The sequence below is a fragment of the Typopeltis vanoorti genome, chromosome 15, assembly GCF_054136105.1.
Source record: "Typopeltis vanoorti isolate ZY-2024b chromosome 15, IOZ_Tvanoo_1.0, whole genome shotgun sequence".
NCBI lineage: Eukaryota > Metazoa > Arthropoda > Arachnida > Uropygi > Thelyphonidae > Typopeltis > Typopeltis vanoorti.
In genome coordinates, this window is record NC_143563.1 from 92898868 (window position 1) to 92921483 (window position 22616).

At 33.7% G+C, this 22616-nt stretch overlaps 1 protein-coding gene across 1 annotated transcript in view; it reads right to left on the reverse strand.

The window, feature by feature from the left end:
• The window catches only part of LOC150098982 (dermonecrotic toxin LspiSicTox-betaIE1ii-like), a 23512-nt gene continuing 896 nt past the window's right edge, over window positions 1-22616 (reverse strand). The window contains exons 2-6 of the mRNA XM_090405680.1: window positions 21846-22089; window positions 21592-21723; window positions 11310-11423; window positions 9851-10076; window positions 1-333 (exon numbers count right to left, since the gene is read on the reverse strand). Of these exons, the coding sequence (XP_090261806.1) occupies window positions 141-333; window positions 9851-10076; window positions 11310-11423; window positions 21592-21723; window positions 21846-22089 (909 nt within the window). The 3' untranslated portion in view covers window positions 1-140. The remainder of the gene's footprint in view (window positions 334-9850; window positions 10077-11309; window positions 11424-21591; window positions 21724-21845; window positions 22090-22616) is intronic.

Genomic DNA, 22616 nt, shown 5'->3' on the forward strand with positions numbered 1-22616 from the left:
TGCTTCATAAAATGGAATTTTTTTATCGCAGTTAATTGCTTAAAGACTTTTACACATTGTACACAAACATCCAATCACATTTCATTTGAGTTCTGATTTTTTTTTTTTTTTTTTTTTTTTTTCGTTTGGAATAAATAGGATCACTTGGCCAAAGTTCTTTTGACATGAACATCCGAAAAATCTTCTCCGGGAGTGGGTGCAAGAGAACCTCTTATACAAAGCCAAGGGTCATCTTCAAGGGTTGCTATACGATAGTTGTCACGAAATTCAACTTCGTTCAATACTTTGAGGAGTTTTTCGGGCCGATTGGTAACGATGGCATCAATCTCCAATCTAAATAAGAAAAAAAAAGTTTAAAATAATTTACGATAAACTTGTAAGAGAATATTTTATAAAGTGAATTAAAGATAAAATAATAACCATGAAATTGTGGGGGGTGGGCCCACGCGTGGTTGATCTCTTAGAGACTGAGGTTTTTATATATTATTATTTGGATGAGTTAATTTTGGAAGTGACTTTCATATCATGTCCGCGCGGTCTTCGCAACCATACGCCTGGGAAAGGAGTGTCCTGGATTCGATTCCCGTCGCCGAGGTGAAGATCTTTCTCAGCCATAACCAAGTTAGCTGGTCTTAGGCGTGGACAGTAGGGTTTTTCTCCCCAGTTTATCTGGATTTTTTCCTTCCGCAAGCAGGCTACAGCCATAGGACACACCGGGAGGCATAGGGCTAGCCACCTTATCCTAGGAACAGATACGGCTCAAGAGCAAAGGAAGCTCCTTAAAAGGTCACTAGGCCTAATACGTGAAGGGAAGAAGAAAAATAAGAAGACTTTCATATCATACGTTTATAGTCATTTATAACACCTGCTAAGCACTAATAATTATTTATTAATATATCTAAAAAAATTTATCTTTTCGCAGAAACGCCACAGATACCTCTCGGAGTTTAATGTTCGAGGCACCACAAACAGGAACCTCGACCGAGGACAAACCAGGAAAAGTAGGATCATACCATCACACCTCTGAATTTCAAAGTTGGGGTTTATGCACTCTTGTAAGAGACGTTCACCAAGCATCTGCCACACTTGTCCATCTGCTCGGTAGAAGGTGTAGCGTGATTCGTCGCTCCATCACACAGCTTTCCAAACTTTCGCGTCCCACTGTACACGCTCTTTGCACCATCGAAGACGAAGCTGCATGTTGGTTCGGATAATGTGGGACTTCAATATTGCGGTCCTACCACGGAAACCCATGTTGTGAGCCACGGTTCTGAATGTTTTTGGACAGATGGGAGTTCCAGTCGAAGCCCAGAAAACTCCAGATTCAACGTGTTGGCGGATGAATGGGGTTTTTTACATATGACCCTTCGTAGAACCTTACAGTCACGTTCGATAAGTGTGGTGGGTGATCCACTGCAGGTAACGCTTGCAGTTGAATCCCTGCGCTTCCATCTCAGTAGGATATCACTGATTGTTGACTGGGGATGGCCCAATTCGTCAACAATTTGCCGAACAGATAAGCCTGCAACATGGCATCCTATCACAACACCTCTTACAAACTCAGTCACTTGCCGTCTCGCAGTCATTTCGCCCGGGCACAATTGGACTCACTTGGAAGCATCATATTCCTCCAATTTATAATTTATACCGGCTAAAAACACGTGACTAGTTACATGGCACGATGTAGCTTGTCCATGGGGATATCCGTTAACTTTTTTCCAAGCAGTATATATGATTACACACATGAAAAGCCACGAATACATCTCAATGACGTGACCTGATATTAAAGTGCCCTCTGGTGTAAAAGTCGAGAAAGAAAATCCAATGCGAATAATAATGATTGTTTGCAGATTAGATTAATAACGATATTATATAAATTCCCCTGATGAAAGAGCCATATTAAAGAAAAGAAAAAGGAGAAAAAAGCCAAGGCTATCCGACCATTCCCACACAACTATAAGCACTAAGTATTTTACTGAATTAAAAGGATCAGTTACCGAAATTACAGAAATAGAAATTTAAAAAAAATATCTGACTCAGACCCATTAGCAGAATTATTATTCATCGATCTTCATCTCATATATTACGCAGTATTTTAGTTGCTGCATAAGATTGGACGCCTACTGTTAAGCAATAAATTCGAACTTCATTGGTTTAATCGTAAATCTCACTTTCATTCAAAAGGCTTCAGGTTCGAATCCCGCCGTGGGCATGGATGTTTGTGATTGTCTGTGAAAATACTAGTGGTGGTGATGGACGGTAGATGGCGTTAATGTAGTTGTCCATTGGTGGATTGGAGTGGTGGGGACAAAGTTGTAGAGTAGATGCCCTCCCTGGATGAGTCTTTGGACTCCCTGGTGGTGTCAAATAATAATAATAATATCAAAACAACTTTAGCTTATGATACAGAGCTTCGTATCATGTGAACAGTTATCCACTTCATGATTTGTTATTATGATTACATAATCGTCGTTTTCTTTTCAAAAGCAATCAAATTAACCACCTTAATGTCTCTTACCTCTATCTAGCAATCTATCATGGCCACTGCTATTTGAATGTACAGACATCCCGTGAAGATTCTGACCATCACATTCAAAAAGCAGTCACATGTTTCCTCTGCAATAAAACTAACTGGGCAACTTACTCAGCACTCTGCAAGCTTCGCAATGAGGAAAGCCAAGACCTGATCTATGGCAATACGACCACATTATCTCCCTTGAAAACAAAATTACATCATTCAGGGTAGTCTTTCTCCACAAGACACTTCAGACCAATCAGATTTATGCAAAAACTCTCGATCACATTATGTAATCATCCACCAGAGGACATACACTATTCACAATCCTAACCTCTTCCAGATATCGCCAAACCTCAGGGAATCTGATTCAATTACCGGAAACTCTCCCGAGTCCACTTTTCATCTTGTGTCATCTGAAGTCTCACTACCACTTCTTCTTTCCAACTGCACGAAAATATACCAATTTCTCATGTCATTACCTCACTCTTCGCATATTCATCCCCATCTCTGTCTTCTGTAAATCTTCACATGCCACTTAGTTTTCAACGAGATCCTCCATACAGATCAAAATATAGCAAACCAGATGCAGACAAACAGTGGAGGTTATGGTACATCTTGCCAACTCCTAATAAATTATTGTCAATGTTCTGAACACTGCCTATAATTACACACGGAGAATGTGCAACTTCCTCTTCATCTACAGCTTCTACCTTAAACACACAAGAGATGATCAGCACCCATCGATCACTGAATCAGAACAAAACCTCATGTGGCACTCACACCCAAAACCACAATGTAGGCTTTCCCTAGAACAGCATTTCTCAACCTTTCTAAGTCCAAGGACCAGCAAAATGCCTAATTTTCATGTAATTTTTTTTTTAAAAAACCTATGTGGAGATGACCAACATTTAAGAAAAACTGTGCCATTTATAACATGATAAATCTAAAAGCATGTTTTGAATACATATGGAAACATAATTAAATTAGAAGTAAACGATTAAAAGTGTATCATCATTGAACAGAGTTTTAATTTTTATGAAACAATTAAATAATATGATATAATTTTGTTACTACTTACTTTTAATGAGATAGTTGAGGTTGAGCTTCTCGATCCTTGCAGAGTTGGATATCTGGCTCAATATTGGTCAACTTCAGTCGAAGATCGGCACACACACACACACACACACACACACACACAGTACCGTCGACAGGGTGTAGCATAGAGGCAGCCTGCCTCACGGCGCGGCTTAATAAGGGCGCTCGTTCAGCCATATTGCGGTAGGCGCCTTCGATACACTAACAATTCCTGTTAGCGTAGCAAGTGCGGAAAGAAGTTTTTCAAAGCTTAAACTAATTAAAAATTATTTGGAAACAGCAATGACCCAAAAAAGATTGATTGGTCTAGTAACTATATCGATAGAGGCGGACATTGCTTATAATTTAAATTTAGAAGAACTTATAAACAGTTTGACAGGGCGATATCCCAGAGCAAACATTTAATTAATATTATTATGTAATCTTCTACTTTGAGGAAGATCCACTTACTTTAATCTTTCCTATAAGGCCTTATCAGCCAACTCTTCTTATTTTATGACCGTTACGCTATAAGAGTACTCAAGGGCCATGGGGTCTTTTCATTTCTGTCCTTACAACTATGCCCTCTCTATAAACCTTACTATAATTCTTCTATAATCTACTCTTTCCCCCTTCAATACACCCTATTCCTCCTATGGGTTTAAATTCGGAAGAAGGCTAGTTCAGAAGCCTTAAGGTAGCAGCCCTACCACTGAACTATTCCATCGTCAGGCTAGTCCCCTGACATGGAGAACATAATCCTACTTGTAAGTTGACAGAAAAAGATAGTCGGATTGAATCTATGGGAAACGACCCTAGAATGGAAAACGAAAATGGAAATGACAAAATATAATACACATAGCAAACTGGAATTTAAGAGGAATAGCATATAAAGAAATAGAATTAGACCAATTATTAAATGAAAGAAATTTTAAAATAGCAGTAATCACTGAAACAAAAAAGAAATTAAAAGGAACTATGAGAACTGAAAATTTTAATGTGATATACAGTGGAGTCGACAGAGACCAAAGAGCACATGCAGGAGTCATGATTTCAAAACAGTTAAAGCATTATAAATTATGGAATGAAAGAATGAAAGAATAACAGAAGCTAGAATAAAAATAGATAGAGGCTAGTTAACAATAATTGGTTTATATGCCCCAGAAGAAGGAAGAGAACAGGATAATATTGATTTTTATAATCAGCTACAAAACATATATAATAAAATAAATAAAAATGATTACGTAATTTTAGCAGGAGACTTAAATGCAAGAATTGGAAACACGTAAATTAATAATAATATAGGAATACATGGAGAACACACTCTAAACAGGAATGGTAAAAAATTGATTGACTTTGTAGTTTATAATAACCTAAAAATAATGAATTTCTTCTATAAACACATACATAAATATACTTGGGCAGCAAGAGGATGGAAATCAATATTAGATTATTTTATATTAAATGAAAAGACATCAAAATTTTCACTAGATGTTAGAGTTCACAGTGGATATGAAATAAGCAGTGACCACTTCCTTGTTAAAATAAAATTAAGATTACCACCTAAATGGCTACAAGTAACAAGAACAGAAAGAAAAATTTAAACATTTGTTTATGAAACTAGACTATTGAATGACACAAATGTACAATGGCTATATGAACAAAGAATTAACCAATATCTTGATAAAATAAAACAAAATGAAGAAATAGAATGGCTTAATATAAAAACGATACTAAATGCAGCAGAAAATGAAAGCTTAGGAAAGACCAAAAACTCCAATAAAAGGAAAAAAACTGAAGATCTGGGATGATACAATCAAAGAAATAATCAAAAAGAAAAAAGAAGCCTATCACAAATGGTTAAGCAGCAAAAGATTAGAAGATGAAATAGAATATAAAAGAATAAGAGCCACCGCTAAAAAAGAAGTCAGAAAAAGACAGAGAATCATGGAACAAATTTGTTTCTAATTTAGAACATGATTTATATAAAACAAGACCCAACGTATATAAGATTCTGAAATACTTAAATGCAGATACCAAAGAAAACATAAAATTAAACACTGAATTGAAATTAGAAGAATTTCTAAATTACTACACAGAATTGTGGACAGACAAATATTTTAAAAAACACGACTGGCAAACAATTAAGGATAATGAAAAGGAAATAACTAAAGAAGAATTAGAAATCAGCCTGAAAGAAACAAGAAACTGAAAATCACCTGGAGAAGATAAGCTAGGTTCAGAACTATATAAATACGCAGGAACAAGATTCAAAGAAAGACTCTTATTATTTTTAAATAAAATCTATTCAACTGGTATCCCCCCAATAGAATGGAAAAAAAGCAATTGTGATTCCTATCTTTAAAAAAGGCAGTAGAGATGACCCTAAAAACTATAGAGGTATCAGTATACTAAATTCCTGTTACAGAATCTTAAATAACAAACTAATGAAATATTCCGAAAACTTTATTTTAGAAGTACAGAATGGATTTAGAAAAGAACGATCATGTATAGACCCAGCCTTTTGCCTAAAATTAATAATAGAGAAAAGAAGAGAATACAATTTAGAAACATATTACATTTATTGACTTTGAAAAAGCATTTGACAAAGTTAAAAGAAACTTATTATTTAACATATTAAAAGAAAGACAAATACCAAATAATATCCTAAAAGCTATCACAAGTATATATGAAAATAATCAAATACAAATAAGATTAAATCACGAGCTATCATATACAAGAGAGATAAACCAAGGGGGTCCGGCAGGGATGTCCCCTCTCAGCAACTCTTTTTAATATCTACTTAAATGAAATAATAATAAAATGGAATAAAAATTTACATCAAGGAATTAAACTTTCTCCTACAGTAAACTTAAACACTCTCCTCTTTGCCGACGACCAAATAATAATTACAAATTCTGAAGATAACTTACAGAAAGCTATTTTAGATCTAAATGAGATATCCAAAGATTACGTTATGATAATATCAACAGAAAAATCAAAAACTATGGCCTTTAAAGGACAAGATCCAGCAAGAACTAAAATAGTATTAGATAACAAGATCTTAGAACGGGTGAATTCATTTAACTACCTGGGATGTATGATCACTTATGAAAATGAAAAAGATATAAACATAAAAATTGCAAAATATTTAAAAATAACAGGAGTAATTAACTCTATATTTAAACCAAACCTAGTTCAAAAGCAAACCAGGCTAAAAGTATACAATACATTAGCCCTACCAGTTTTAATGTATGGAAGCGAAATCTGGACAATAAAACAAAAAGACAAACAAAGATTAACAACAGCTGAAATTAAGGTTATGAGAAAAACTGCAAAGTATACCCTATTTGATCACAAAAGAAACGAAGAAATTATGAAAGAATTAAACCAAGAACCAGTAATAGAAAAAATTAAAAAATATAAACATAAATGGATGGAACACTCTCAAAGAATGAAAACAGAAAGATTACCAAAACAAGCCTTAAAGTACAAGCCATTAGAAAAACGAAAACCAGGACAACCTCTTAAACGATTCAAAGATGATTTCTAAGGTCGGAACAGGCCATGCTAGGCTTAAATCCTTGATACGCATGATGATGACGATATTATGTAATCGTTTTGCATTAATGTTTCTCTTGTATTAAAAACAAAATAGCAATTGGAGATTTTCTTATATTTTTGTCTTATAATCTATCGGGGGCGATATTTAATTGTTTGCATCAGGGCGCGATCTAATCTGGCGATGGCCCTTCTCTCTCTCTCTCTCTCTCTCTCTCTCTCTCTCTCTCTCACACACACACGCACGCACACACATACACACGCAATAACTTGGAATGTATTGATGCGTCGCTGAACTGGAAGCCTGAACGAATATTTTGTGTTTCATTAAGTTTGTATGGTATTTTGGGTGCGTGTTTCTTGTTCATAGTATGTCCTTAGAGCTCTTTTCAAGCTATTGTAGTTTGTAAGGTTTCTGTATTCAAAAGATAATTTGTTTATCATGTCTGGGATGTAGAAGTTTCGCGTGGCCTTTCCGTAGTGATTATTGTATTTATATGTGATATGATTAGTAGTCTGAAGTCTTGTTATACGGTATGTATTTCTGACTGTCCTGTAGTTGGCATCGAAATAATGTTTTAGCAAAGCTGCATAGTGACATAAATGTTTTGCTGTCAGTATTTTGTGTTCTGACATTGCAATGTATATAAGGTCTATTATTATTATGTATATAAATAATAATAATAATTAATATATATATATATATATATATATATATATATATATATATATATACACACACACACACACACAAGCCGAAACTAGTCGTGTTTTTATATTAAAACATTTTTACTTAAATCTCGGTTCTAGTCATTCAATTCTTTTTAAAAAATATGTATGTTAACCGAGTTAATGATCATTCTTTCATATATATATATATACATATAAAATATATATATAAAAAAAAAATATATATATATATATATACAGGGTGTTCGGGATAAATTTGACAGTTTCGTAAGGAAAAAGAAAATCTTCTTTGTATCTATTAAATTTAATGAATTGACAAAAAAACATTACAGGCAGAGTTAATTACAATACTATCAACAAGATTTACTCAAAATAACCACCATTAGCATCGATCACAGCTTCAATTCTGCTTCGGAACCTCGAACAAGCTGATGCTACAGTCTCCCTGGGAAGGGCCGCAAAAACTGTTTTAATTTTATCCATTAACTGGGCTTTTGTATTACTGGAAGTGCGATTGGTGTCTTTTTCAACTGCGCCCCATACAAAATAATCCATGGGGTTAAGGTCTGGGGAGTTTGGAGGCCAAACATTTGGACTGGTGAAGTCGTAGAAATTTTCAGACAACCATTTTTGACTTTTCCCAGAGGTGTGGCAAGGGGCCGAATCCTGCTGCCATACATACGGCCTACCATTGGCTACCCTTGTTATCCAGGGCTTGACTACAGTTAGCAACTCCACGAACAAAGCCCGAATTCCAATGCCAGGGTTCTTCAACACCTGTTCCTGCAGATTTGCGAGGAATTCTGCTGTACGAACGCAATCAGATCGTCTGCTAGGGATCTTTCTTCTTGCTACATCCTCGTAGTCACCATTGCAAGTCTCTAGTTCATGCCTGATTGTTTTTACTGTATTCAGGGAGCATTGGGCAGCAGTCGTAATATCCTTATTTTGATGGCGGGCACGAATCATCATGATACAAGTTATTCTCTTCCATGATTCAGGTGGGTTCCAGCTATCCATCCTTTCTGACATCTTGTATATGAATGAAGAAGGGTCCAAACTTTTAAATGAAGAGAAGTGTGTGTTAATACATGTAACTTACGGAAAAATATAATTAATTATAAATATGTGAAATTTATCCCGAACACCCTGTATATATATATATATATTTTTTTTTTTTTTTTCACTTACATGTGGTATATTTATTTATTTAAGTAAATATTTATTTATTTATTTATTTAAGTCTGCCTGCGGACCACAGGTTGAGAAACACTGCCCTAGAATATCGCAAAGAAAGAAAAACTATAACCCAATTCATCGGAGGGTGGAACCCAACTGGTACGCTGTTCTGGATTGCCGACGACAATATACTACATGTAAGTGAAAGATAGCTGAAAGGGATCTTGAACTGCAATGTTCCCACTACAAGAAAGAACGATCCTGTCTGTCATTCTGTTATCATTTGCCTCTTTTCTATGGTATTTCAAAATATCTTTTATTTCCAGTAATATTCTTGTAGTGTGTAAATAGACTTTTTTTGCTGCCATTCTTTCAAAATGTATATTTTACAAAGTTAGATGATAGATAAATAAATAAATGTAATAACGGCCTAATCATACTCGGCTAATTTGTTAATTGTATGATTATTGCAATTCATTTGCAATAATCATACAATAATCTCTCCTTTTAAGGAGAGAGGCCTTGTCAATACCAGGTAAAGACATTTAAATGAATTCCAGGCTTTCATTTATAAGCAAAAATTACAGCTCTGTCGGTTGTCAAAAGTTTAGTATTAATGCCTGATGAAGATACTATCGTGTGCCGAAAGATCGATTGTATAGCTAGTAATAAATAGTGTTTTGTCAATGTTAATAATTAGTACAGAAAAAAAGATCTCAGAGAGAATGAGAATTTTACATACGGTCCCTGTTATTAATTAATAATAAAAATATTATCTGTGCTAATTATTAATGGCAGTTGATTTAAAATAAATAAAACATATGTTACCTCAGACTAGACTGCATTGATTGCAAGGAGTCTACAGTCCAAAAGTACACCTTCTTGACGAACATATATTTCTCATTATTTCTGGAATAGACGGCTTTGCGTAGTCTGGCAACACCTCTTACAAGGCAGTTGGTTATTCCATCGCCTTGCCATGTGTTAGTTAAGTTGTTTTCCTTAAAGAATGTACTGATAATACTTTGATCTTCATAACTGGACAAGTCCCAACCTGTCACAAAAGAACGATGCGATATACTGAAATGTGGTTTCCGTTTTAAGTTGAGAAAAGCATAAAAATCATATCTCATATATATTCTTGAGATAGTTGGCATACAACAGTTAATCTTGCGCATCTGTATGCTACTCGTCATTATCATTATCCAGACAGAATACAATTCTTTGCTCTATTGATCTAAAAAATAAAAAAATTGCAAATACTGAACTGTCTAGCAGAATCGAGTATAGGTCTTTCAAAGCACCCTCTATATAAGTCCACAGGTTAAATTAAATTTGATATAATAATTATTACATATATTCCTAACGCTAAAATTAAGGCTGTGTAGCTCAGTGGATGTGGCGCTTGCACACCACAGCGCTTGACCGCACGAAGGAAGACCTCTTGGTTTCGAATCTAGTCGGCGACTAGAAGAAATTTTTCAAAGCTTTTTTTTTCAACCGGTTCCTGAGTTAGTCGATCTCTGGCACGGGCAAGCGGGTTTTTTCTCCCGGAAACTCGGGTTTTTCGTCCCGTAAACTCAAGAAAATCGACCGTAGAACCCACATTATTTCAGACATTAAATAGGGACCACGAGATGGCGGCACTTGTTGAGCCGTCTCTCTTCACTGTGTGCCGCTTAATTAGTGATAGCTTTGGGCCAGCTATCTCTGATTGGGTAGCAGTGGAGATCGAACTGCCCACTCCGCCTCCAAAGGTTAGATAGGCGAGGCTAAAACGGCCTCGCCTACTCCCTATATACGGGAACAAAAGGCGTTAGTTGATTTTTTATATACTAAAATTAAATGCATCAGTTGATATAATTATTATCATTGCGTATTTGATTTTATAGTTATATAACTTTAGTAAAATATTATATTTTTATGGTATTTAACCCCTTAACATAAAGACGTCTGTGACACGTCCTTTGTTTATTGCACCAAAATTGAGTTTGAATTTTGGTTTCCCATATAAATACAACCGAATATAGACGCTAGACAATCTTGTGCCTATTTCCTTTCAGCCGAGAAAAGTTGCCAACGGCGTGTATCGGCTATTTCGTTTGCGTTTGCACAAATTCATCATTATTTTTCAAATAATGAGGAATTTGATCCAGCAAATCACCCTCGCCCAAAAAATTGGCGGAAAAACGACCGCTTTCTGATTTTTAATTGGTACGTTAAAGGGTTAAATAAATCTACTGTTATTTTAGTTATTCAGCATTAGCTATTATCAAAATTTATTTACCATACTTGTCTTGAAATGGATAATCTTTTACACTCTCCTTGAAACCATTGATAAAGTTCACATTAGTAGTATGAGGAAGGCTGATTAAAATTTTCGCTGTGGCATTAGATGTTCCTGGTATATATAGAAGTAAAAGAACACTAAATTATTAGAAATGTCGCCATGTCTACAACGAAGTGTATAGTTTCATTATAATAAATGTATAATGATTTTTTTTTAATTGATTGCTAAAATATTTATACATACAATAAACATCTTATGTGACATTGCACCTTATAATTTTAGAGTTCAGCACTAAGTGCTGCAATTCCTACATTGGATTTCAATTAAAAAATTTTAATAATACTTTTTTACTTTTATATTATGTATTTACAACACATGTTCTTCTAATATTAACAATGAACATTATACAGAATTTTTCGAATAATTTTTTATTTTTTTATTTTATTTTATTTTATTTTTAAAGTTTGAGAAAGAGTGATTATACATACAAATTTCTGCATTTGCTTATAAGGATTACTTGTAGATGAGTGAGGTAAGTTAATCCCGCCTACTTCGAAGCTTGGGTTAGCTTTTATGAAGAGAGTGGGATTTAGCTTTCACTATTTGTGTTGTTGCTACTGTTTATGTATGGGATGTAGGCATTGGATGCTAGTGATTTGTGATGTGTATATTAGTGTTAATGGTTTCTTAACTTTGTTGGTATATTTTCCAGAGTTCGTTTTTTAATGTTCTGTAGTTGTCTACGTGTTTTAACTTTCTTCGTAGGTTGTTGAGTTGCGTGGGTATCTGATGTGATGTCACAAAAGAACCGTATGAGTTGTTGAAGGGTGTGGGGACGTAGAGAGTTGTTGTAGGTCAGTAGTAGGGGTGTCGGTTTGAACAAGATCAAGATCAAGATAAGATAAGGAATCGTGACGTGATTGGTTGATGACGTCATTCTGTGCATGGCTTCATGGGTGTGGAATGTTTGGAATTTCCCTGTGGGCAACTGTGTCACTGGCTTCAGTTGTTGTGTTTTGGTTCGCGTATGGGATTATGGGTGATGGTAGAGATAAGGATTCGTGTTGTGATTGGTGGTGCAATTCTGACAAGATGAAGATCAATATAAGATAAGGAATGGTGAGGTGGGTGTGTGTTGTTTTCAGATGTAGTTAAGTGACGTCATTTGTTATTTGTAAATAAATGTCGTCATTTGTTATTTGTAAATAAGTGACGTTGTTGTTTTGAATGGAAAGGATGATATTAGTGGATAAGAAATCGTGTCGTGATTGGTGCTCACTTCTGACAAGATCAAGATCAAGATAAGATAAGGAATCGTGTCGTGGGTGTGTGTTGTTTTCAGATGTAGATAAGTGACGTCATTTGTTAGTTGTAAATAAGTGACGTTATTGTTTTGAATGGAAAGGAAAATATATTAGTGGATAAGAAATCGTGTCGTGATTGGTGCTCACTTCTGACATGATCAAGATCAAGATAAGATAAGAATCGTGACGTTATGTCTTTGTGTGGTATTTTGGTTTGGCTATGGAATTGTGGGCTATGTTTTGAGAAAAGATATCTTTGAATTTTCCCAGGGTGGCACACATCCGTCATTGTCGTCTATGGGAATTCTTAGAGTATGTCGTGATGGAGGGTGTGATTAGATTTTTCTGAATAATTAATTATATACTAGTGTCACTCAAACATACGGTTTTTTTTTATTATTTTATTTTATATAGATGTTTGTACTAATTTTCCAATACATTTGGGGTATTTGTTTCCTGTTAAAGGGTGGGAATTCTTAGAGTAAGTCGTGATGGCGGCAGTCTTTTGAGCTTTTCTGAATAATTAATTATATACTGATGTCACTCAAACACACATACGTTTTTTTTTTTTTTCCATACCTCATCTGTATTTTCTTCTATATACATATTCTAATCAAGTTCATATTTTATTCATAATTCATCCGGATATTTTGATTTGTCTAAAAGTAAGATCTTAAAGTTCAATAAATAAATAAATAAACAAATCGTGTGTGTTTTCACGGTTATTTCAAAAGTGTTCTTTTAAGTTTACATATTTATTTCACAGATATTATTTACAATGCAATATGCAGAAATAGGAATTTACATATATCACCAATGCAAATAGTATTTTTCTTGGCGTAACATTTCTTTGAAAAAAACAAAACAAAAAAACTTACATTTCTTTCCAGAATGGGAACATCGTGGTACTATGTAGGTTTTCTGAATATTCCAATTGTTGATTAACATGTATTCACAGAACACAAACACAAATCTGAAAAGAACATTTCACTTTTTCATTATAGCTTACTGTGGCTAACATATATTCACACCACAAAACACACAAAACATAGGAGTTGAAAGATATTTCTGTAAATAACCAGAAAAGCTAGAGGACTACTTAATTTACTTTAGTATCCGTTTGCTTCTCTGTATTAATTCATTCTCACGGGTGCCCATCGTTTGGTGGGAAACACTATGCGCCGTTTTGTTTAGGGTAAGTGTTATTTCCGGTTTCGAATTCCAATTGCTGTTAGAGTATGGAATTCAGACAAGTGAAATTTTTATTTATTTATTTTTTTTCAAATTGATTGGTTTTTTTCTGTATTTTACTTTTACAGGTCATATTCTAACAGAATAACTGAGTAGAATTAATAAATATATAAAGTATATGTGAATTTATTTTCCAACACTGAATATTTCTCATTAAGTCTTTTACAGTAGGTTTTCTGAATATTCCAATTGTTGATTAACATATATTCACAGAACACAAACACAAATCTGAAAAGAACATTTCACTTTTTCATTATAGCTTACTGTGGCTAACATATATTCACACCACAAAACACACAAAACATAGGAGTTGATAGATATTTCTGTAAATAACCAGAAAAGCTAGTGGACTACTTAATTACTTTAGTATCCGTTTGGTTCTCTGTATTAATCTTTCCCACGGGTGTCCATCCTCGGTAGGAAGCTCTATGCGCTGTTTTGTTTAGGGTAAGTGTTATTTCCGGTTTCGAATTCCGATTGCTGTTAGAGTATGGAATTCAGACAAGTGAAATTATTATTATTTTTTTCAAATTGATTGGTTATTTTCTGTATTTTACTTTTAAAAGTCATATTCTAACAGAATAACTGAGTAGAATTAATAAATATATAAAGTATATGAGACTTAGTTGAATATTTAATTTAGATTACTATCCGATTGGTTCGTTCTCTGTTTAATTCCTTCCCACAGTTGCTCATGCTATGTTTCCTAAGTTTGGTGGAAAAGTCTATGCGCCTTTTTGTTTAGGGTAAGTGTAATTTCCTGTTTCGAATTCCGAGTGCTGTTAAGGTATGGAATTCTGACAAGTGAAATTATTTATTTTTTTTTTTCAAATTGAATGGCTATTTTCCGTATTTTACTTTTAAAAATCAGTTTAATTACATATTCTAACAGAATAACTGAGCAAAATTAACGAATAAATTAAATGTGAATTTATTTTCCAACACTGTAGATTTCTCACTAAGTCGTATCTTAAAGATACGACTTAGTGAGAAAAAATAAAAAAACGCGTTTTTTTATTTTTTTTCCAAAAAAGTTTTCATAAAAAAGTGTTTTTTCCTAAAAAGTTATCATAAAAAACCAGTTTTTTAAATTTTTTTTTTCCCATAAAAGTTATCAGTATCAATTGGAGGTGACATCACTAAAAGATATCTGCAAATGATGAGCTCGCTCATCTCCACGAGGCTAAGCAGACAATTTCTGGAGGAGAGGGGGGGTTAGGGGAGTATTGCAGGGAAGACCTCAGTCACTACCTTTTCTTGACTACCTTTTCACTTTCACAACCTGATGCTATTTTTTTTCCTCCAAAGTTATCAGTATCAGTTGGAGGTGACATCACTAAAAGATATCCGCGAATGATAAGCTCGCTAATCTCGCTAGCCTGAGCAGACATCTGCTGGAGGAGAGAGGGATGATGGGTTAGAGTATGGGATGGGGGAGCATTTAGCATCAGTTAGAAGTGACATGACTAAAAGAAATCCGACAACGGCAAAATAGCTCATCTCCCTTAGATGAGCAGACATCTTCTGGAGGATAGGGAGGGTGGGGGAGCCTTGCAGGGAAGACCACTGTCAACCTCTTGACTACCCTTTCACACCCAACTCATAATGCTATTTTTTTTTTTTCATCCAAACAATTTCGGACATCCGCAATGGCGAGATCGTTCATCTCATTGGTTATCAGTTTGAGGTGACATCACTAAAAGATATCTACAAATGGGTAGCTCGCTCATCTTCCTTTGGATGAATTCGAGCCACAGAGATAAAGTTTGTACCAAAAAGATAAACGCACATCAACATCAATCCACCAGCATGCGAAAACATGTCTGTGAGTCACCTGCGCGAAAGTTTCATTTGGAAGGAACGGTCAGGGTAAAGGGTCAGGTAAACAGTACTATAAAGTAAAACAATCGAGTCGAGTGTCTTTTCAGTTACTGCAATTCGTTCGTCCAGTGCAGCTATCGTATTGTGTTGTGTTGTGGTGTTTAGGTCCAGTAAAGTAAAATAATGAGTGAACCACAAAAGTCTTTGAAATTTTCTTTCTTCAGGAAAATAGTGTAAACTAAATATTGTGAAATATTTTTAGGTAATTACAAGTTTCGATTTTTTTTTCGTTGTAAGTAATATTTCAGCAAAATAAAATAAGCATTTGTAAAACTTAAATGAACAAAGATGTGTGTTGCTGTTGTGTTTTTCCAGAGTGAAATTTTTACTCAGTTATTCAGTTTAGAATTTGATAATTAAATCCATAAGTTTATACCTTAATGCAATTCTGTTTAATTATTGTAAAAAATCACCAATGTGAAATTAATGCAAGGACCATGGGAAACCTGATATCCTGTAATTAAGTATTTAGAAATTTGTCTAATGCTACCTATTGACATTTTTTTTTTTTTTGAGTTATCTGTAAACATTTCGTTCGCATACTCGAAAATCCTACCTGTTAGAATTTGGTGATTTTACAGAGAGAAAGCAGATAATTTTACCCAAAACATAACTTAAACTCTTAAAGTTTAGTATAGAAAAAAGATTTATACTCTCCAGATAACACAAATACAAATTTTACCTTTCCCAACACAAAGTAAGATAAAAATTTGGTTATTTTACAGAGTGCAGATATTTTAACTCATCACGTTACCAAACTCTTAAAAAAGCTTGATGTAAAAAAGAAAAGAAGGTACATTTTTCTTTTCTTTTAAGATATTTGTACATGATAAAAGTTTAAAAACATATCACTGCCAGTCGAAACTTCTTTTTTTTTTCTTTTCTTTTTTTTTTCAAAACTTGACAACACATATTTGTAGTTTGGTGAATAAAGTACAAATGAACTGAAAAGTGACAATTTTGTTACTACATCTGTAGATACCTTTACCAGACTAGAAAAACAATCGTACCAAATTCAAACAATACGACTGTTAGAATTTGGTTATTTACAGAGAGACAACTGATATTTTAGTCTATCACGTTACTTAAACTCTAAAAAAGTTTATTGTACAAAATAAAAATGATATCGTAGCATGCAGATAACAAATGAATCAACATGTATATATCAAATAATAATCGCCTTTGGAAGAGAAAAATCAAAATCATTAACAAACTTAATACCCATACCCGTTCTTCATTTAAAATGATGAAAACAAAATGGGTATGAATTTCCAAACTTTGAAAAGCTGATGAATTTCTTGCTTGCTGTGATCATAAATAGTTATTTGAATGTAAACATTTTATTTTTCTTACGAGTCGAAACTTATTTCAGAACTTTACCACCCGTACATTCTAGTAATGGGGGAATTAAAAACAGAGACCATACCAAATAACGGATTTGTAGTTTTGTGAATAAAGTAAAAATGAAGTGATAAGTGACAATTTGTTACTACATCTGAAGTAGATACCTTCACCAGACTAGAAAAACAGTCGTACCAAAGTCTAACAATACGACTTTAGAATTTGATTATTTTACAGAGACAAACAGCTGATATTTTAGCCAATCACGTTACTTAAACTCAAAAAACGTTTGTTGTAGAAAATAAAAAGGTATCGTAGCGTGCAGATAACAAGGAATCAGCATGAATGTATCAAAAAAAAAAAAATTACAGCCATTGGAAGAGAAAAATCAATAACATTAACAAACTTTATAGCCAGAACCGTTCTTCATTTAAATGATACCAAATGATGAAAACAATATGGGTTGGAATTTAAAAACTTTGAAAAGGTGATGAATTTCTTGTTTGCTGTGATTCCAAAATAGTTATTTGAAGGTAAACATTTTTTTTTTCTTTACAATTTTCTTTCTTTCTTTCTGAGCTAATATTCATTTGAAATAAGAATACATAATTATTTATTTGTGTTGGAAAGAATATCTAATATAATAATTGTGTTAAAATATATAAATATCCCAACTGTGAAAAAAAAAAAAAGAAAAGAGTCGGGCTGAGAGGAAAACAGTCAAAATACAAATTTAAGTAAGACCACAACATTTTTTTTTTTTTTCTCCTTGTAAAATTTAATACCACAAACTAACTAGATTTTTGTTATTTTATTTTATTTATTTATTTTTTTGACTCACTGAGTTAAAAGTCTTATTTGTTCATGCAAGCCCTCAAATATATCAAGAAACTGTCAACTCTTGGAAGTAAAAAAAAAAAAAAAAAAAAATCGAGTATTATTTTTATAACCAGAATTTTAGTGCAGAAGATTTCACCTGAAATTACAATACTGATAGAATTTGGTTATTTTACAGAGCCATTAGATATTTTAAACCAACACGTTACTACACACACACACTATTTTTCACCTAGGTACAACAAGTTGGCGACCGGATAAGAGAGAGATATCTTTAAGATACGACTTAGTGAGAAATCTACAGTGTTGGAAAATAAATTCACATTTAATTTATTCGTTAATTTTGCTCAGTTATTCTGTTAGAATATGTAATTAAACTGATTTTTAAAAGTAAAATACATAAAATAGCCATTCAATTTGAAAAAAAAAAAAATAAATAATTTCACTTGTCAGAATTCCATACCTTAACAGCACTCGGAATTCGAAACAGGAAATTACACTTACCCTAAACAAAAAGGCGCATAGACTTTTCCACCAAACTTAGGAAACATAGCATGAGCAACTGTGGGAAGGAATTAAACAGAGAACGAACCAATCGGATAGTAATCTAAATTAAATATTCAACTAAGTCTCATATACTTTATATATTTATTAATTCTACTCAGTTATTCTGTTAGAATATGACTTTTAAAAGTAAAATACAGAAAAAAACCAATCAATTTGAAAAAAATAAATAAATAAAAATTTCACTTGTCTGAATTCCATACTCTAACAGCAATTGGAATTCGAAACCGGAAATAACACTTACCCTAAACAAAACGGCGCATAGAGTTTCCCACCAAACGATGGGCACCCGTGAGAATGAATTAATACAGAGAAGCAAACGGATACTAAAGTAAATTAAGTAGTCCTCTAGCTTTTCTGGTTATTTACAGAAATATCTTTCAACTCCTATGTTCTGTGTGTTTTGTGGTGTGAATATATGTTAGCCACAGTAAACTATGATGAAAAGTCTTTTCAGATTTGTGTTTGTGTTCTGTGAATATATGTTAATCAACAATTTGGAATATTCAGAAAACCTAGATAGTACCACGATGTTCCCAATCTGGAAAGAAATGTAAGTTTTTTTGTTTTGTTTTTTTCAAAGAAATGTTACGCCAAGAAAAATACCATTTGCATTGGTGATATATGTAAATTCCTATTTCTGCATATTGCATTGTAAATAATATCTGTGAAATAAATATGTAAACTTAAAAGAACACTTTTGAAATAACCGTGAAAACACACACGATTTGTTTATTTATTTATTTATTGAACTTTAAGATCTTACTTTTAGACAAATCAAAATATCCGGATGAATTATGAATAAAATATGAACTTGATTAGAATATGTATATAGAAGAAAATACAGATGAGGTATGGAAAAAAAAAAAAAAAACGTATCTGTGTTTGAGTGACATCAGTATATAATTAATTATTCAGAAAAGCTCAAAAGACTGCCGCCATCACGACTTACTCTAAGAATTCCCACCCTTTAACAGGAAACAAATACCCCAAATGTATTGGAAAATTAGTACAAACATCTATATAAAATAAAATAATAAAAAAAAACCGTATGTTTGAGTGACACTAGTATATAATTAATTATTCAGAAAAATCTAATCACACCCTCCATCACGACATACTCTAAGAATTCCCATAGACGACAATGACGGATGTGTGCCACCCTGGGAAAATTCAAAGATATCTTTTCTCAAAACATAGCCCACAATTCCATAGCCAAACCAAAATACCACACAAAGACATAACGTCACGATTCTTATCTTATCTTGATCTTGATCTTGTCAGAAGTGAGCACCAATCACGACACGATTTCTTATCCACTAATATATTTTCCTTTCCATTCAAAACAATAACGTCACTTATTTACAACTAACAAATGACGTCACTTATCTACATCTGAAAACAACACACACCCACGACACGATTCCTTATCTTATCTTGATCTTGATCTTGTCAGAAGTGAGCACCAATTACGACACGATTTCTTATCCACTAATATCATCCTTTCCATTCAAAACAACAACGTCACTTATTTACAAATAACAAATGACGACATTTATTTACAAATAACAAATGACGTCACTTAACTACATCTGAAAACAACACACACCCACCTCACCATTCCTTATCTTATCTTGATCTTCATCTTGTCAGAATTGCACCACCAATCACAACACGAATCCTTATCTCTACCATCACCCATAATCCCATACGCGAACCAAAACACAACAACTGAAGCCAGTGACACAGTTGCCCACAGGGAAATTCCAAACATTCCACACCCATGAAGCCATGCACAGAATGACGTCATCAACCAATCACGTCACGATTCCTTATCTTATCTTGATCTTGATCTTGTTCAAACCGACACCCCTACTACTTAGGTCGTGTTATACGATATGTGTCTCTGTTGTTTCGATAGGTGATGTTGAAGTAATTCCTTGTTAATGTCATGCAGTGTTTCAGGTTTTTAATGCTCCGAATTGTGTGTATCGCCATGTGCTTGTCGGATATTGGTTGTTGCGTGTAAGGTGTCCAGATCAGTGTTGACACGATTTTCCTGTGTAGTGTTTCTAATTTTGTTAGGTGGCTGTTTGATGTATTTGCATAGACTGTTATTCCGTATCTGAGTAGGAATTCGCAGATACCGTGATATAGATATAGGAGTTTTTTTTTTTATGTTAGGTGGAATAATGTCTTTAACTTGGAAGTGTTTTGCTGCGATGATCCGGAGTTTGGTGTGTAGGTATTCTATATGTTTTGTCCATTTAAGGTGGGAATCTATATAGAGACCGAGGTATTTTGTGTGTGTTACAGGTTTGATTTCGGAACATCGGCAGGTATTTTTGTTGTTAATGCAGCGGTATGTGTGACAATGCATCGATAGTGATGAAGGGCGTATGATTCTTGGGTTGTGTGTTATCAACATCTGTGTTTTGGTGCCGTTGATTAGAATTGCGTTTTGGTGGAAGTATGTTGTGATTTCGTTTAGGTCTTGTTGTGCTTTGCAGAGAGCTATGTTAATGTCTGTGTGGATTGCTAGTAGTGCAGTGTCATCTGCGTATTGAAATATTTGACTTCTTATGGATATGTTATGAACATCGTTAATGTATATGTTGAATAGAGTGGGTGATAATATGGCTGACACCTTGAGATACAACGTGTTTTATTTGTATACTCCGACTGTGACATGTACCTATTTTTGTTACTTGTGTTCTGTTTGAGAGGTAGTTCTTGAACCATGTATGCAGTGTTCCTCTTATACCTATTGAGTATAGTTTGGTGAGTAGTATGTCATGTTCAAGTGTGTCAAATGCTTTGGTTAGGTCCAGCAGTATAAGGACGGCGTACTTGTTTTTGTCGAGAGCCTTTGTTTATTGTGTCGGCGATGTCTTAAGATGAAGAGATATTAAATGTATTTATAATAATCCGACATGTAAATTATAAAAATTGAAATTATCATAATAGAGAAAAGTACCTAATAAGTGTAAAAATGGTTTTAAAATTTATTATTTTTTTTTTATAAATTCGTTAAAAGTAGCAATTCACAATATAGTTGGATATCGATATGAATAATTAGAACAACCATTAAATCTACTAACCATTTATCCAGTAATAATTCAAAAGCTTCTCAGCTAATTTTTTACCAGCAATATATATAATATCGTCATTGAAGCCTTCAATCTTGCAGTCCAGCATCAAAAGTGTCAAATCCTTGCGATAACAATCATGCCCTGAAAAAGAAAAAAAAAAAAAAAGAAAAGAAAATTCTTAGCTATAAAATTAAAATGTTAATGCATCTAGCCACACATAACATACGCCATTTATCTAAACAAATGAAAATAGGTGTACTTACTGGGGTTAACACGGCCTTGGATGTATGATAAATATTCTTCGAAATCCGTCTTCCCTTCGCAGTCACGAAAACAATCACATGGAAATCCATGGTAAACATATTTGGGATCACCTTCGGCATCAAATGTTACATCACTTTCCAAAGCATTAGCACCTTTGTCCAAACAGGGTTCAACTTCCTCTAATCTGTTTATCATATGGGCAATGATCCAAAAGGGTCTCTTCTCGCCACAAACAACACAGATCTGTTTTAAATATTACATATAATATAATATAATATAATATAATATAATATAATATAATATAATATAATATAATATAATACCTAATGAAAAAAGATAACAGGTCTTTCTCTCTATAAAACGTCATGTTTAGTTTTTAAGGTAATTTTATTTCTGTCGGAAATAAATGTAAATGTAATAAAAAAAAATCTATGTGGATGGGGTGTTATTGAGCTAAAGGTTCTAATCATGGCTGGGAAAGCAGAATAACCGTGCCTTAGTTAAAACTTCATTGGCTACAGGATTGCCATCCGTTACCGTGGAACTCCAAGTACTCACCTCTTTATTTTTATTTATAATAATTATCTTTATTTTAATAGTCCTTATAAGGACTGGCTTAAAGGAGCGAAGCAAGAATGCTTTTCATCTTTCCTGTTATCTGTAGAGGACAGTGTAGGGATAAGGTATTATTGAGCTATTAAAGCTCTGATCATGGCAGGAGGGTAACAGCAATAGCCGAGCCTCAGTTAGAACTTCATTGGCTACAGCAT